At 39.9% G+C, this 18,099-nt stretch overlaps 1 protein-coding gene across 1 annotated transcript in view; it reads left to right on the top strand.

The window, feature by feature from the left end:
* Window positions 1-5,435, top strand: part of ZEB1 (zinc finger E-box binding homeobox 1) — a 39,034-nt gene extending 33,599 nt beyond the window's left edge. Inside the window, exons 9-10 of the mRNA XM_085301415.1 lie at window positions 251-431; window positions 2,976-5,435. Of these exons, the coding sequence (XP_085157541.1) occupies window positions 251-431; window positions 2,976-3,514 (720 nt within the window). The 3' untranslated portion in view covers window positions 3,515-5,435. The remainder of the gene's footprint in view (window positions 1-250; window positions 432-2,975) is intronic.
* The last annotated feature ends 12,664 nt before the right edge of the window (window positions 5,436-18,099 follow it).

Below are 18,099 nucleotides of genomic sequence, written 5' to 3' on the forward strand. Positions count from 1 at the left end.
CCAACAGTCAAATTTGAGTATGACTGAAGTCAGTCACACTGAGAATTGTGTGTACATATGGTGGCAGGGACCAGAACAGACATAGGCAGTAGACTTTTGCTGGCTATGTAAGTCTAAAAAATTTGTTTGTCTATTTACTGAATTGAACGAAAATAGCAGTACAGCTCTAGGTTACATCTTATAAACTTGTCTACTTTAACAGTGCTTTTTTTGGCGGGGTGAGCTCAACCTTCTCTGTAATTTTTTTAAGGATGAAAGGCAAGACACTAGCTCAGAAGGAGTATCRAACGTAGAAGATCAAAATGATTCTGATTCAACACCCCCAAAGAAAAAGATGAGAAAGACAGAAAATGGGATGTATGCATGTGACTTATGTGACAAAATATTCCAGAAGAGCAGTTCACTATTGAGACATAAGTATGAACACACAGGTAGGTAGTAGGAAATGGAGTTTCAAATCATCAGCGTATTGCTAGTGAGTAATCAGTAATCTTAACTGGAATCCAGTTCTCAGAATGTGTTGGGAGAGCAGAAGGAGGTATAATAGTGCTTATTATTGTTTGGGCTCAAAGTTTTTCGGAAAAGTGTGTTTTGTATGTTTATCTGTCAAACAATGCTGTTCCGTGTTTCTTATTTACGTTTTTAAGAACTAAATCCTGAAATGAAAAATAGTGTTTTTCTTCCATCTGGCTCATGGACAATCAGCTGTGAGCCATGATCTGCAAACAGAGATTTCTTATTTCTAATTTACTTTCTAAAGTAAAGGGAGGAGTGGCTGTTACCATAGAGGGCTGTGCTGCCATTCAGAGGGACCTTGACAGGCTGGAGAGATGGGGAGAGAGGAAGCTCATGAAGTTCAACAAAGGGAGGTACAGGGTCCTGCACCTGGGGAGGAATGACCCCATGCACCAGTTTAGGTTAGAGGCTGACCTGCTGGAAAGCAGCTCAGTGGAGAAGGACCTGGGAGTCCTGGTGGACAACAAGTTGGCCATGAGCCAGTAATGCGCTCTTGTGGCCATGGCAGCCAGTGGTATCCTGGGGTGCATTAGGAAAAGTGTTGCCAGCAGGTCAAGGAAGGTTGTGTTGCCCCTTTACTCAGCTCTGCTGGGGCCACATCTAGAGTCCTATGTCCAGTTYTGGGCTCCCCAATACAAGACAGACATAGAACTACTGGAGTGAGTCCGGTGAAGGGCTACTCAGATGATTAAAGGATAGGAGCATCTCCCCTGTGAGGAAAGGCTGAGGGATTTGGGACAGTTCAGCCTAGAAAAATGCCGAAGGGAGGTCTTATCCATGTCTGTAAGGATATCTTAAAGGATATATCTTAAAGGAGGGCATAGAGAAGGTGGGGCTAGACTTTTCTCAGTGGTGCCAGCGACAGGAAAAGAGGCAACAGGCACAAACTGAAACAGAAGAAGTTTCACCTGAATATGAGGAAGACCTTCTTTCCTGTGAAGGTGACAGAGGCTGGAACAGGTTGCCCAGAGAGGCTGTGGAGTCTCCTTCTCTGGAGATATTCAATGCCCACCTGTCTAACATGCTCTAGGTGCCCCTGCTTGAGCAGGGGGGTTGGATTGGATGATCTTCAGAGGTCCCTTCCAACCTCAACCTTTCAATATTTTGCTTTGTTGAACTATAAACAATAATTAAGAGAAAAGGAACATCTAAACATATGATACTTTACATTAAAGGCAGTATATCTAGCATGAAGTATTTTCAAATTGAGCCAAATTGGCAATCATCTAAGTTTAATTGACATTCATTAGACTTAGAATGTAGCCCCAGAAGAACACCCATTCAGCATTGATATTTATTTTTAATTTCATCTAATTTTTCCTTTTGGCTCCAGACTGGCATTTTCACTCTTTCTTATAGCCATTGCTGCCTTATATATTTTTTTAGAATAGTCTTTTCTGGGATTTCTTCAAAGAATTTTCGCTTTTTCTTTTTTAGTTGTCTATATAATATGTAGAAATATTAGTTTTTTTGTTTCATCTCATTTAAATACAGAATTCAAAAGATACAGAACCCCCTTTTCTTTACTATTTGATCAAATTTCTCACGTTTTATTTGTTAAGAGTYTTTATTTTCATATCTTTCCTATTCTGAAACTCTTTCAACTCCTTATTTTCATAACACAATTGTTCTTTCTGTTCTACTTTTTGATTAAGTATCATGTTCAGATGTGCTTTTTGTTTGATAAAGTTAGACATGGAAATATTGTTCTTCTGTATAGAGCAACCAGAAAGCTGCTGTCTCATTGTCTGTGTCTTTTATATCTGGGCTGAGCCTATGCAAAATTGTTTTGCCTAACAACTTCGAGTGTAGAAAACAAAATAACATAACTGGGTTCCTGCTGTGTTTACAAGAGACTCTAAAAACAGCAACAGAAAGGCAACAAGAAGAAAGCTGTGAAACAGAGCAGAAAAAGAATTAAACAAATTCAGAGAGATTTTTCTGTTTAATATATATACTCAGTAAGTTTTGTACATGAGGCACTCACCTGTGCCAACCTGGATTTTAGGATGATTTTCCTTTTACCTCTAACATGGTGCAAAGGTTTTGCACACAAAAAATTAATACAAAAGTTGACTTGATTTAAAATTTGCAGCAATATAGGAAAAAAAAGAGTTAAAATGATTTTGAATTTGAATAACTTACTGCAAGAAAAAAAATCTCCCTTTCTAATTCATACATACTGAGCCAATTTGTGCTAAAAGTTGCATCTGAGAATCTGTTTATCCTTTGATGTATAACTTTCCTAAAAAGCTTGCAAGTTACCCTTGACTCATGGGATCTTGTAACACCATGTCTCATGTGACAATCTCAACCTGAATAATGGTAGAACATCTTGTTAAATAAAATTATTAATTATTGGCAATACATTTACCAATAGCATTTTAAATGRAAAACAACGATGTAAAATTTAAAACTTCAGATACAAGAGCTCCAAATGTCTATGATTTGTTTTTTAGGTAAAAGACCTCACGAGTGTGGAATCTGTAAAAAAGCATTTAAACACAAACACCATTTGATTGAACACATGCGACTGCATTCTGGGGAAAAGCCCTACCAATGTGACAAATGTGGAAAGCGTTTTTCACACTCTGGGTCTTATTCTCAGCACATGAATCATCGCTACTCCTATTGCAAACGAGAGGCAGAAGAGCGTGATAGCACAGAACAGGAAGAGACGGGACAAGAGGTCCTCAACAACGAGCACGTTGGTGCCAGAGCATCTCCATCACAGATCGACTCAGATGAGAGAGAGAGTCTAACCAGGGAAGAAGAGGAAGACAGTGAAAAAGAGGAAGAGGAGGAGGAAGAAAAAGAGTTGGAAGGACTTCAGGAAGAAAAAGAATGTAGAAAATTTCAGGAAGTAGAGGATGAAGAAGAAGAAGGGAAAACTGAAGGTAACAAGAATGATGAAGCTGTAGATCAAGGAAGCAATGCAGAACCAGAAGTTACACAGAATGACGGGCAGGTGTCAGAAGAAAAAACAAATAAAGCTTAAATGATAGTTTTTTCTATAAGGAAAAAAAAATTGGTAATGAAGTTCATTCTATATTATACATGCTATTCATGGAAACGCAGTAGCCTGCATACTGTGATTTCTGTTCACTACTGTGTAAAAAAATATATATATAAAAAAGAAAAAAAAAAAAGAAATCCAGGTGTGCCTGAACCTCAAACTTAGTAATTTTTCACACAGCTTTCAAAGTTAGGAAAAAGTTTGTAACATGAAGCAGATTAGAAAAATACAGTGACTCTGGAAGCAAAGATTTACCAGGTTGTAGGAAGCCTGATTTATTAGACAAGCATCTGGCATTGTTTGTTTTATCAGTATTAATTTTCATTCTTAAGTTGATTAATTTTTAAGTTGTACAATTGGGAGAGATTTATATGATTTCTTTTTTTAATGGTAAAACATTTCCTAAATCCGCTTCAGTATTTTATTGTTTTTAAAATGTGAGAACTTCTGCACTACAGAATTCCCTTTTGCAGAAACCCATAATGCAGTTGCAAACAGTGCTTGGCTACCTTTGTAAATTCAGCCTAGAAGGTAGCAGTTTATAACATTAGATGTTGTAGTAGAGCATATTATCATTTAAAGTGTATTGTTAGCCTTAAGAAAGCAGAGATGATAGAAGAACTGAAGTTTCTTACTCATGTGGTTAAAAATGTAGTTGAAAAGATTGTTGTTGAGTTCTGATTGCAGGGACTAACAGTGTTAATACTGGAAAGGACAGCAAAGTCGTCAAAATCAGTGTTTGTAATTGTGTTTTGAGTATGTAGTAACAATATGAAGGATATGATATGAAGCTTTGTATCTTCTTTGGCCTTATGCAAGACCTGTGTGCTGTAAGTGCCATTTATCAGTATTATAAAGGCTCTAACCAGCCTTTATCCAATGTGTGGCCTACAATAACTAGCATTTGTTGATTTGTATCAAACTTCTAAACTAATCATGGGGAAAAAACACTCAGCCATCAGAGAAGTAAGAACACTGGTATATTTCATTATTTAATTATTTGGTGGTATTTTTGGTTAATACCTGACTTGCAGAATTTCTCTACAATAATTACAAGGGAAATTTTCTAATCTGCTTTATTGCTTTATTGGTTTACTTTAATTTCAGACACATACATGAAATGTTATCTGGCTCATAAGTATTTTCAAATGTTAGTTATTATGGACCCCATTTATTAACAATGTTAGCTGATTTTTACCTATCAGTATTATTTTATTTCTTTTAGTTTATAGATCTGTGCAACATTTTGTACTGTATGTCTTCAAATCTGGCAGTATTAATACCCTTCTTACTGACATATGTACCTTTTTAGTTTTAGAAAACTTTTATATTTATGTGTCTTATTTTTATATTTCTTTATTTATTACACAGTGTAGTGTATAATACTGTAGTTTGTATTAATACAATAATATATTTTAGTATGAAAATTTGGAAAGTTGATAAGATTTAAAGTAGAGATGCAATTGGTTCTCTTGCATTGAGATTTGATTTAACAGTGTTATGTTAACATTTATACTTGCCTTGGACTGTAGAACAGAAGAATTAAAATGGGAATGTATTAATTTTACAATTGCAATCAATTCATTTTACCTTTACCCAGTTTTTAATATAAAGCTCTTAAATTTTAAAATTCACTGTGTGACTAATAGCATGATGCTCTGCAGTTTTATTAAGAGATTAGTCTAACCATAAAACTCTCATTTCCTTAGTAAGCCAAATTAGAATAATCTTATAAACAGTGTTGGGAACAACGTTTAACATTTTTGTGCCAATTTGTTCCTGTATTCATGTATGTATGTTACAAATCTGAAGCTTCATTTTTAAGTTCCTTGTTACATCATGGTCATTTTCTAGTTTTTTACCAGACTCCCCATCTCACAATAAAATGCGTCAACAAGTCTGACTTACTGTCATTATTCTAGTAATTTTAAAAATATATTTTAAATTATTTCTATGAGCTGTCATTCAAGCCTGGTTCTTGCTTCAGTAGAGATGCTCACTTTAAGTTGTATGTAAGGAGCATGTAAGTGAAAGAAAGATTTGACTGTGTGCAGGTGAAGAGATTGCTACCTTGGGTTATTGATTGTACAAACGTTAGAAGAATAGCTAAGCTTTCAAAACAAACTATGTGTTTTTATGATTACTTTTTTTCTCTTGCATCCACCTAATATATATTGTTCTATTTCAATCAGATTGCTTTTAAAGGAAGTAATACTGTATCTTTTTTTTTTTTTTGATTTACCAGTAAGCTAATGAAAAAGTTGATGTATATATTACTGTTGAACTTTCTAAAGATATGGCACCAATATTACTGATATATATGATTTCAGTAATGTAAATACAAAGGTCTTAAGGTTCTGTTAGAAATACATTTTTTAAATGTTTTGCAATTTAAACAAAGTTTAGAGAATGTTCTGTAAACAACGTTCTGCTCTTTTAATGATCCCTAAAAGAGGTTAACTGTTGTTAACTTTTGTTTTTTCATGAATATCATATAAGTTGTTTTATATTCAAATATCTTAAGTTTTGAATACTTTCAATCTTACTCTCTCTTCAACGTTAATACATATAAAAGATTTATCCTATATATTAAATATTTCACTTTGTCTGTATTTTGAAGTACAGTACCAGATATTGCACTTTTAAATGGAGTAGACTCCTAACTCAGTGGTGTACCATTGAGGTAAAAGACAAACAACTGTTTTGAAAAAAATAACTATTTATATTACATCAGTAAGTTTGCCCTTTGCTTATTATTATAACAGAAGTGGATGAAGTGATTCAGGATTTGTCGCAGGTAAAACTGTTCTAGGTAATTAAATGCCCTTTTTAAGCCTATTTTCATATGGGGATATTTTTCCTAACCAAGGAGCATCTTACTTGTCTATAATGATAAACTTAGTGAGATATTTGTTGAAAATGTGATGGAAGGAAGATGTGTGCTGTGTTTAGAAACAGGGCAAAGGACTTGAGCAAATGTAAGGTCTCTCACATAAATGCAAGCTGCATGTGAAAGGTCAGTACCTTTGATTGCCAGAACCTTAAATGAAGCAGCAGAAAACTGTGCTTTGATAGAGAACAAAGTCCAAGCAATTTTGATTCAGAAAGTGTCATTTTTGTAGAGAAGATGTATATTCATTACTTAGACTATGAAACCATTATGAATATCTTCAGAATGGACTGATGTATTGAATTTTTCATCTGTTGAACTCAGAGATGCCTCTGATGTATTATCCATTTGAAAAACATAAAAACTGTGATGCATCCATATTTAGGCAAGTAAGTTCATCTGGAACAAAGATGTGCTTAGAAGACCTAATATGTTATTCCCGGCTCCATCAGTGAGATGCCCATAGGGTAGGTAGCTGCACAGTGCAGAGGCACCCAAGCTAGCTGTGGGGCATCCAGGGAGGTATGAGAAGCAACGTAGCAGCAGCAACACAGAGCTTCCCTGGAAGTTAATGACAAAGCAATTCCAAGGGGAAAAAGTCTCACGTGAGAAAATGTGGAAGTAAAAGTGTGAGACCTTTGTATTCTGTCCTAAAAAAATAAATAAATAAAAGTTGGAAAAGAGAAGTGAAAATATTTTTAATAAAGCTCCCTTGTCCTGTGACCTCTTTTGTGGTCAGAAGTTGAAAAGGTCATCAGCCACCCTGTGTGCCCAGGCTGCCATCTGTGCCTTCACCTTTTTCGCACGCACCACTCATGGCTTGACTCTGCTGAGCAAATGCCAGGCCAAGGGCAGTCTCCAGCCCACACTGACCTAAGGAGAAGCAGCCTTCCAATATGATACGGAAGACAGCAGTGACCTGAGACTCGTGCTCTCCTTTGGGTTCAGCTGCTGACCCATTTTATGGCTCTGGGTTATAATTAATTGGCATGCTTCAGAATTACARTTGCAAAATTGTGACACGTAGTTTTATCACATAGTTTGAGAACAGAAAAACTATTATAGAATATAGGAAAAATGTTTTAAAATAACTAAATATTAAGTTTTGTGGCCTAGAATGGGAACACCCTTCTGAGATTGAGAAAACAAGAGTAGGAAAAGGAGCATAAGGCTACAGAGAAGAGTAGAAAATACTCTGGAGAGAGGTAACAGCTTTGTCCTCTTCTAGTAGTATTTGTATGTCATCCTAGTGATAATTCTGCTTTATCTCTAATTCTCCATAGTGATGTCTCTGCCTGATTGCCAGTCRTCTGGAGCGGTTCATATATATAATCAGTGACACAGAGATGCTCAGCAGTATCTTATGCATGAGCTTGAAAACATTTTGAAAATGGTATTGGATTACAAGTAATCATATAAATTAGTGGATACCAAAAAAGGAATCAAGAAGTTTGTTAGTTTGGCTAGTTTCAAGGTTCCAGTATGTTTCAATAGCTATTTTAAACTTTAGTACAAGAAAAATGCACCGTGGTATATCTACCCTGCAATGCAGTTATCCTAAACTGCCGTTTTCTTCTAAGAGGCTGAGTAAAAAGCAAGTGTTACGTTCACACTCTCAAGAGTTGTTATGCTAATGCAGCTCCTGCAGTTGCTGGGGACAAGGTCAGCTCTGCAAGGCGCGCTTTGCTGATACTTGTACTAGCAAAGTGTCCCTAGGATGGTAGAGGCTACAACACATACCTGCAATTACACAAAGGCATTTACACAAGAGAAAATACAACACTATTAAAAGCATAGTTTTTGCCACTGCAAAATGCTCCATTAGGGGCTTTTATCATCAAAGCAATGAAGATCAGGGCTTCACCCTCTAAACTAAAATAGAAGTCTGTAGTGCAGAAATGGCCATCGTGAAAACACCTTCTAGGGTACAGAAGACCATTTGAGTTTAAGGTAATAATTTTAAGATTTAAAAAGTGCATTTTGCTCATGGAGACAGTAGCAAAGACAGATCATGATTTTTGAGCATAGAGTAGGAAAGGGAAAAGAACTTAATACGTGCTGACCTGAGTGCTTGAAAGTGTATTGTTCTTAATTTATTTGCTAGCAATTTATATGTCTACATACAATTCTTTGTTCAGAAAAAGTTTTTTTTGTGCGTATATTTTGAAATTCACATTCTGGTATTTAAATAAATTACTTTTTTTCCTCTTTCCTTAGGAAAACAGCTTGTTTCATTGTCACTATAGTAATCTGTAAATTTCATGTGGAAATTCAAAATTAGAACCTTTTGAGTATTTGATCATTTATTCTTCATGTTTTTCTTGGACACTTGTTCTAATACTATTCACACAGTTTGGTTTTCACAAAAATGAGCACAAAAGGATGATGACCGAATACACACTCAAATTTGAGCAGTTACTAATCTTTCCTTTCATACCTCTGCTCTTTATCAATCTGTGGTCACTAATCTGTCACTCTATTTTCTGAACTATGTTGCTATGCTACTTACACATATTGTATGTATTTTATCTCTGCTGGAAATCATGTATTATGATATATTCCATTATTTCACAAAAAAATCTATTTTTCTTTAAAACTGTAATTAGAAAAGTCTGATTGTTGGGATTAAAGATGGATGTCAGGAGCCCTTTTCATGGCCAGATTTGGTTGTATACTATGCTGAATATGAGCATCCTGTAGTATTATCCCACAGCTATGTAAAATTCTCCAAGACACCACTTCTACACTTGCAAAACCCCCGAAAGATCTCTACAGATGATGACAACAATAGGAAGCAATCTTTATAGAAATAAATATATGAGAATGCCATGATGGTCTTTCCTTTGATTTTTTTTTTAAGTGAGTCTTAAAATTTCTGATTCTGCTTTTGGATTTTAACTTTTCTGTAATCGGGACTGTCCTTGTTTTTTTGTTCAGCTTTGTGTGAACTAGGATGTGTGTAGTAATCATGAGCTTCATATTGCATATTAATTCCAGAATTAACGGGGTAAACGAGTTAAACCTTAAAAAAAAAAAAGCTGAACTACATATACACTAACTTTGTTCCTCGTGAATTTCTGTTCCTCTTTTACCCGGAAACCTGCTCTCTTTTAGCAACCCTGGACCCAAAGACGGGACAGATGTGTGCATGAGCCGCTACAGACCACACTTGACAGCAGTTTAAATGGCTGGGGTTCTGTTTCGATCTCTTACTATTTAGGAGCTCTCTCTTTAGGCCAAATCCTGCATCCTGTTGATGAGTATCAGTGAAACACTTGAATTCAATGAAACTTTTTACATGGGGCCGGTGAAGCAATTCCCTTGTGCTTAATGACATGTAAGTAATGACAGAGGTATACAGTAAGCATTTTGCTCTTTCAGTGTATAAGAATAAAATCTGTGTGTTGGACCAGATTGCTCAAGCTGGACCAAATTGTTCAAGAAATAGCTCACTGGAAAATCATGCAAAATTTTAAAAATAACAATGGCTGCCAGATAAACAGCTCTGAAAGGTCATGTCTCTCTGCACAAAAAGGGTACTTGGAATTGTTTGGTTTTCTTTTTTTGTCCCTCAATCAAATTAGCCCAATTAAGGGCAGCTGTTCTCCGTTCCTTTCACTCAGGCTAAATGTAATTCTGTCCCTGATCTCCAAACCAGGAGCAGAACAGCTATCTCGCTTCTTCATGCTTTATTTTAAGTCCTTGTGAGCAGCAAGTGTTGGAATGAGGGGGAGGAAGGTCTAACCTTTGAGATTGTTTGAGCTGGCGATGCTGCCTGCAGCATCTTTCAGCAGGCTGCTGCTGMTGATGGCTGTAGGTTGTTTGAAGTGGTCATGGTTACTGCCTGACCAGGTCAAGTGATCTCAGCTGAGGTTGTGGAGATAACGGGGGTCTCAACCAAGACAAGCTGGCTTAGTTGACCTCAAGTCATGTTTCTTCCCTACTTAGCTCCAAAAATTCCTTTGATAGAAGCCAGCAATCATGTTTTGTAGGGACTCCTAGCTTGCACCACCTGGTCTAGGAGAACAGCAATTTCTTAATCTTTGAATTCCACTCTTGCCAATTGTAACTTCCTGGAATAATGACTCAACTTCCCCAGAACACAGCACTGTTTGGTTTTTTTTGTTTTTGTTTTTTTTTTTCCTTTTTCACTAGGGATTTTCATATTGGCATTTTGGTCTCCAAGATGATACACTGTGTAAAGTGCTCTTAGTATGTCCTGAAGCTTAGTGAGAGGCACCTGTAAACCAAGCAACAAGGAATCTAGCACATTTAATGACTGTTTAAATTTCTGTACCTTTCCCAATCTTCATTATGAGGCCAGTTTTCCTGGCTTAGAGGAAAACGGGTAATAATTTAATTGATGTGACATAACATAGATTGCACAGGGTTGCTGCAGGCTGAGTTGGGAACAGAGCCAGGTCTCTAACGTGACCAGGTGAGCTGCCATCTACTTTAGTACGCAGTTGGTTCTGAAGGCATATGACAAACTGAGCCTTCCTGCAATTTTCACTGGCACAGCAGAGCTCGCCGCTTAGCAGCTATACACTTGACAAGCTTATCCTGTTACATTGCAGTCAAGAGGTTAGTTCTTCAGCTCAAGCAGCAGAGACTCAGGCTTTGTAAACAAGTAAGTGMTTGATTTGGGTCCATCGGATGCCGAGAGAGAGAGAGGGAGGGACGTTTGGCCACATCATCAGTGACCACTAGCAATTTRCTTCTGGAATATTTTCAGAAATGAGTAATCTGTGCTTTATTGCTCTCTGCATGGGCTGATGCAGGGATTGCTGTTTTAAGCAGGATGGCAAATGTCCTGCCAGGCTGAAAGTGAGTTTGTGTTCCACCAACGGCTCTTACAGGAGTGAGAGGATAAAAGCTTTGCTGATTCTTTACATGGTCCTACTGCCAAATCATCATCTGATTCCTCTTAGTTCTTCAGGTAGGCCACAAGTCAGGGAGACATCTTCTGGGTCCTAGTGACTTCCCGATAAGGGTTCGAGCTGTATCCTCTCACGAGGGAGAGGAGCGAAGGAAAAAAACAAATCTCAGTATAGAAATTGTTCCACATATGAATCCTGTATGTTCTATGTTTCTGATTTTTAAGCTGTGTGTTTAAAAGCACTGTTTTAAGTCCATCCTCTACTCCTACCTGATTACTATCCAGTTGCCTTTCAGTTTTGCCTATCGGCCCAGTGCACCCAAACAAGTGTGCACCRTTTGTCACTTCTCTACATAAATAAAAGTCTATTTGTGGATGTGCTGTGCTCTAATAAATACCACTACTGCTTGAAAAGAAAGCACTTTAAAACCTCAAAATTGGAGGTAGCCTAGCTTAATTGTCACAGCAGAACTGTCCTATACAGTAAAACAAACCATTGCATCTAATTTACCATAGCCTAGTCATAGAATCCTTCTAAATACAAATTTTAAACTTACATGGGATTTCTCATACTTAATATCTTCATATTTTACATACTAATTTTTCTTGAAATTCCARATTAGCTGTCTTCTGTAGCTTCTGATCTGTGCTTTGCCCTCAGTTTTCATTAGGGCTTTCTCCATTACCCATGTGATGTTACCTGTTGTGGAGTTTGCTGCCTGCCTGCAGTACTCCAGCTCTCTTTGCAGAAAGCAGGACCTTTGCTCCCCTGGCCAGCACATGATGCTGGCAGGGTACAGCAGTGACAGAGATGCTCTGCCAAATTAGAAGCAGTTGTGAGGGGTGAAATAATTCTGCTGTATGATCTGTGGGCTGCTCTGAATTTGGGATGATGGCATATTCCTCAGTCAAAAAGGGCAGCAATAAATAAAATATCCTTGCAAAATACCATTCCTTTGTTATCACTGTCTTGTAACCATTTATCTTGTTTCYGGCCTTGATTTCCTAAACAAATGGGAGTTGTGAGCGTGTGCTATGTGTTCCCTTCGCTTGCCTTACAATACATTTTGAACCYGCTGACTCTTTCTGACCAAATTTGACAGAGGAAGAGATGTGTCAAGTCCTTGTGTGCCTTTGCATGTCCTTGCATGACTTGGAAATTGGTTGCTTAGGGCAGGGGACCAAATCAATGCCCCTGCTAGGCAAAAGTAGGTATTATTCAATCTGTTAGTATCTTAAGTGCTGTTCTGAACCACCCACAGCATGGGCCACTGCTTGTCCAGCCAAGAAAGGCAGGGAAGATGATAGAGGATTTTTGTCCATTCTGTTGTTCTCTTGCTAATTTGAGAGGAAAAAAGAGAAAAGGAAAAACCACACAAGAGCAAATATGAATGTCTAATTAGTAGCGGGTTAGTGCACTTTCCTTAAAAGGGAGACTTGAAATATGGTTGAAATATGGGCCATTATACATAGGGGACCTTGCCAGCAGAACTGACACCCTAGCCTCCATCGCAGGCTAAGGATCGTGTTTATTTGTTTGCTCTCTAGCCGAACAAATAGGYGATTTTCTCATGCAAAGTAGAACTAATCCAACAACAGTCTTTGTGTCCTCCAGAAGGGTCAGAAGAGAGCATACTGGATTTGAACCTTCTCATGTAGATGGAAAAACTGAGTGCAMGTTTCACATATTCCTCAGGAGTGCTGCAACATGGACATACTCCCGGATTATCCTGTTATTCTCCCACCTGGTTACTCCCACCAGCTTGGTGTAAATGGTTTCAGTAGGTTTAGTCTCACCGTGCTCTCCAAGCGATGCAGGCRAAACGCCTGGTTTGTGCACTCAGATGGATTACTCAGCATGTAGGTGCTGGAGGACTTCTGGGAACGCCTAGAAGCAGATGTTTAAACACTGGGAGGCCTGTGTTGCTGCACGCTGTAACACCACCCACGTGTGTCACCACATGTAGTCAGGCTTAGCAAGTGCTGCTGCTGGAGGAGGGACTCCTGCCCTCCTAGCTGCTGGGCTGCCCCTCCGCATGCCGCCCCCTCTCAGGCTGGTACAGCTGGGTCTGGACGGACCCAGCCAACAAGCAACCAGTCCTTTCCTGGGTTATTTTTCAGCTCCATCAGTTCATTGTGTAACACGAAAGCTTTTGCTGGGGTAAGAGAAGGGGAGCCTGGGAGTGAGACTGCTCCTTTGCAGCCAGCACAAACCGGCAGTGCCACCGAGTGTATATTGAGCTACAGCCTAAACCAYGGAGGGCTTTTGTGCCTCCAGGGGAAGGCAGCACTGGTGTCGTGGTTCTGAGGATTGCAATATTTTTTTATACAGCTGCTAAAGTAAGGATTAGTTCAAACAGAGCAATTTAGTAGATCTAGCTGAAACACTTTTTAACGCTGTTTTATATTTACTAATAACTTTCATTAGCTTTTGATTTTGTCTTTCYGAAACGTTCTGCTACTTTAATTTAAAGCAGGCTTTACTTGGTCAAGACGTAGCCCAGCAATCACATTGAGAAAACTAGGGAGCGAGACTCTTTMATTGCAGTCCATAGTAGTAACAGTGCACAGTTAAACCCAAACTGTTGGGTTTGCTCTGCTTTTAGTTCTGTGTTGGCGTTTGATTCTCTGAAGTGCAGTGTAACCAGTAAACAAACCTTTCTTTGTTTCCTGTACATGTGGCTGTACAGGTTTCCAGCTCTTGCTCAGAACATCTTTATATCTTTTACGGTGCATCCAGGTCATTTTGRTTTTGAGTGGCATTAAGAACCACCTCCTGCACTGGCTGACTTGAAACAGGGCTTTCCCGCTCCTCAGCCCTATGTCTGTGCTCTGTACAGTGCTCTTTGGGTCAAAATAATAAATAGGAGGGTTCAATGAATGACATTAAACCCTTCTGGTTTTGTTTCATCCCTCACAGGGTTTCTGTATGCTTTGATGAGGTATAAGCTCAGTCAAGCCATGCAGGATGATCTTTAAGATTACTCTGCTAGCCAAAAACTGAAGTAAACTACAAAAGCCAGCAAGACCATAGAAAAAAATGGTCAGTTGGCAGAGCTGCACTTTCTATTGGTAGCCTCCACAGTGCACAGGACTAGTTTAGTCCAGGCTGTTGAGTTATTGTTAGAGCTAGAAAGTGTCCTTTGCCCTATTGCGTCAACATCTCTCTCTCGCTTTCAAGCTCYTACAAGAGCAGAGGCCACAATTAGTGCTATTAGTCATTTAGCATAATCAGAATTAGAATAGGTTGGTTTTCGCCTGCTTACAAATGAGCTGTTGGCAGCAGGATGTCATCACACTGAGCTGCTGAGCCAAAAGGCCAGACACAATAAAGCCTGGAGGGCCTGACCCTGGAATAAAGCCTGGAGATCTCTGCTGGGAAGCTACATGGTGCAAAGGGAAAACTGGGTGCACCAGCACAYGACCCAAACCAGCTGGTTCTCTCTGGGCTTGAGTTGCACTTGGATCCCTCTGCCCCCTCAGGGTCCCTGAGAAACTGTGCTTTTCCTGGACCTGCACTGCACGGGGCTCACAGCTTGCTTTTTAACCCAGCACCTACTGCTGCCCATATCCCAAAGGTAGGACTACTCCTGTCATTAGGAGGACACTAACATCCTATTCAATCTGTTCATCCCCCTAGCAACTGAAACTGTACTCCAGCTGACCCAGGCTATTTCAGAGCAGGGCTTGGGCACTGCCTTTCCTTTCATGGAGGATATTTTTCTCTATAGGCATTAATTCAGGACTTGGTTGAAAGGACAGGATGAGAAAGAGAAAAGAGCAAGACAAACAAGCTCTGGCACTAGAGAGAGTGTGTGTCTGATCCCATGGGAAGAGCAGTCTTCAGTAGCGAAGATGCCTGTGTGCTGCTCAGTGTCCCAAGGACTGGTCTGTACGACTTCAGAAACTTTGGGCATAAGAGACAGCTTCCTCGGGGAGTGTGCTAGCTACAAGCTGTCGAATGAGGGACAGATACCTTCTTCACTCAAGTTTTAAAGGAAAACAGTGGTTGTGGCCATTTCACAAGGAGATGGAAATCATCAACATGCATAAGATCTGCACTGCGCACCCTTAGCAGGTCAGGGCCCTCTGGAGGATCTGGAGGATCAAGAAAGCAGGTGTCCTTCACCTTGTTGGCTTGAGCAGGAAAAAAGCATTGGATCAGTTGCAGTGGAGTAGTCCTGGGCCCAACAGCAGCAGGGTCCCTAAGTGCCTGAGGGTTGTAAGAGCTCAGCAGAAAGTGCTCAGCACAGGTAAACCCAAGGTAACCTTGAAAACATCATCAGGAATCTGTTAGACCTTAGTTTTGGACTGACACATCTCATATCCAGCTGAGTCRTATTACAGGCACTTACTGTTACATCAGATCTGGCCTCTGTTATCTCAGTCATCCCAGTGAGTACATGAGCTCACCATTTCTATCAGCCATGACAACAAAAAGAAATGCATCCATAGGCATTGCTCTCACTGGTTTTCATCGATCTCTCTATGAAATCTCTTTTGCAAAGAGGGTGGCCCTGCAGTGACTGCTAGCACAGCTTCTAGCAATCCCAGGTCRAAGCCCAGCCTCACTGTTTCTACCTTAGCATGAGTTGAGCTGCCTGTGCTGAGGCCTTATGAACTCGTGTATGGCCAGGCTGCCGCTGAGTAGCTGGTCTTCCCCAGTCACGGACTCAAGAGCGAGCCGTCTGTGCTCGCTCAGGTCCCATCGGACATGGATCAAGTTTTCCTGACACAGCAGGAGGGAAGCAAGGTGGCTGCTTTGGGGCTGGTCCTGCTGCCCTCTCCTTTTCAGTATTTTGACCGAGTTTTAGATATTCAGGAAAAATATTCTGCCTGGAAGTGGCTTAGGTGTGTTGACTCTTCCATGGCCCRAAGAAACTGGTCTGCCTTACATGTGGCCAGTATTTGCTGTCCCAGCTTTGTAGTGGCKGGCTTTGTAGGTGCTCCGCAGCTAACCCAAATAGTAAAATCTGATCCTGTAACCAGACTGCCCTTCAAAAATTTTCCTGGAGTCTTCCTTGTTATTCGGAAAAACAAAATAAAATTTAATTTATGGCACAAAGAAAACCACTGTATCTCCATTTCATCTGAATGGCAGACAAAGTCTGAAAGAAGGRAGGAAAGACCTTCTTTAAAGAGCTCTCAGCTTGTCTCAGCCTTAGTAAGTTGCAGAAGAAAATAGTCATTTCTGCTTTTTAAATGCACAGTTCTCTTAGATAATAGGCCTCTCAGCTCCCTATAATTGCAGATTTCTAATGGTTTAACCTATGCATTCTATCTCTCGCAGTGTTTTGCTTTGTGCAATTTTTCTTTGATATCTTTATAYATTTCCTGGCTCTGCAGTGTGCTGCCCTAATGGAGAATATACTCCAGTTTTCATGCWGGTGGCTTCATTTTTCTGTTTGTTTATTTTTGTGAAGTGGGACTCCAAGTGGGTCTTCCTTCTTACCTTTTCTCTCTTTTTTTTTTCAAAACTAGGTGGCAAAAGAGGGATAGCTTTGTATCTGTATTCTAACCAAGTGCCAGAATAATTGGAATGGGAGGCAGAAATCCCGAACCATAAACATCACATTTAAGTATGAAAAGAATTGAAATTTCTCCACAGAAGAAAAAAAAATCTCTTTCTCCACTCYAGTTTCCCCATCTATAGAGGAAAGAGAACTAGAAATCATTACCTGAAAGCATGCTGTGAAATTTAAYTTCAGTAATGCCTACCCAGTAAACCATCGGAGCCCTGGAAGAGCAAAGCTCTCGCAGTGCAGATGAGGCTGGAGCATCACCTCCGGCACAGAGGTCGCCTGCCATTCAATTGCCAGATGCCCTGTGCAACAAGGACTGTCAGTACTTAATGCTCAAATCTCAAGCCTCATCCGAAAAGCATACAGGACATGACTTTCCTGCATGTTTGCTGCAACAAGTTAAATCACACATGTACTATGCAACTCTCCCCATGCTTGCAGCAAGCCCAATGCTTTGGACTTGATGACCCTGCACAAAACTGTACCTGCATGTCTGGACCTGGTCAGCCTTCATAGCCCAGCAACCCTGCTTGACTCCTCGCCAGTTAGATCTGTTCTGAGTTGCTTACCGTTTTTGAAAAAAAATATATTTTCAATGTGRGTGTTGCTTCTGGGTTACTCTGTCAAATGGCTTTTTTACCAGAAAAAGGGTAAGGGAGGGAAAAAAGTGTGGTGTCCTTGGAGGAGATGGGTAGAGTGGGAGTTTGAGGAGTATCCTCAGTATTACCTGACAAGAGGCAGATGCGGTGCTCATTTCTCACAGATGGCTGCTGCCAGGCTCCTTCCTCTGTACCAGGCAAAGGGGGCAGCAGTCGGCTTGGGTGTCTCCTGGCTCTTGGGWCAGTGCTAAAGTATCACAGAATGGTTGAGGTTTGAGAGGACCGCTGGAGATCATCTAGTCCAACCCCCCCAATCAAGCAGGGTCACCTAGAGCACACTGCACAGAATCACATCTAGGCAGGTTTTGAACATCTCCAGAGAAGGAGACTCCACAGCTTTCTGGACACCCTGTTCCAGTGCTCTGTCATCCTCACACTAAAGAAGTTTTTCCTCATATTCAGATGGGATCTGTGTTTCAGTTTGTGCTTGTTGCCTTTGTCCTGTGGCTGAGCACCACCGAAAAGGGTTCAGCCCCATCCTCCTGACACTCTCCCTTCAGGTATTTGTAGACATTGACAAGATCTCCTCTCAGTCGTCTCTTCTCCAGGCTAAACAGGCCCAGCTCTCGCAGCCTTTCCTCATAACAGGGGTGCTGGACTGTCTCTAGTAGTAAGGT

This window comes from Rhea americana, unplaced genomic scaffold (assembly GCF_003343005.1).
Source record: "Rhea americana isolate MKP2758 unplaced genomic scaffold, rheAme1 scaffold_176, whole genome shotgun sequence".
NCBI lineage: Eukaryota > Metazoa > Chordata > Aves > Rheiformes > Rheidae > Rhea > Rhea americana.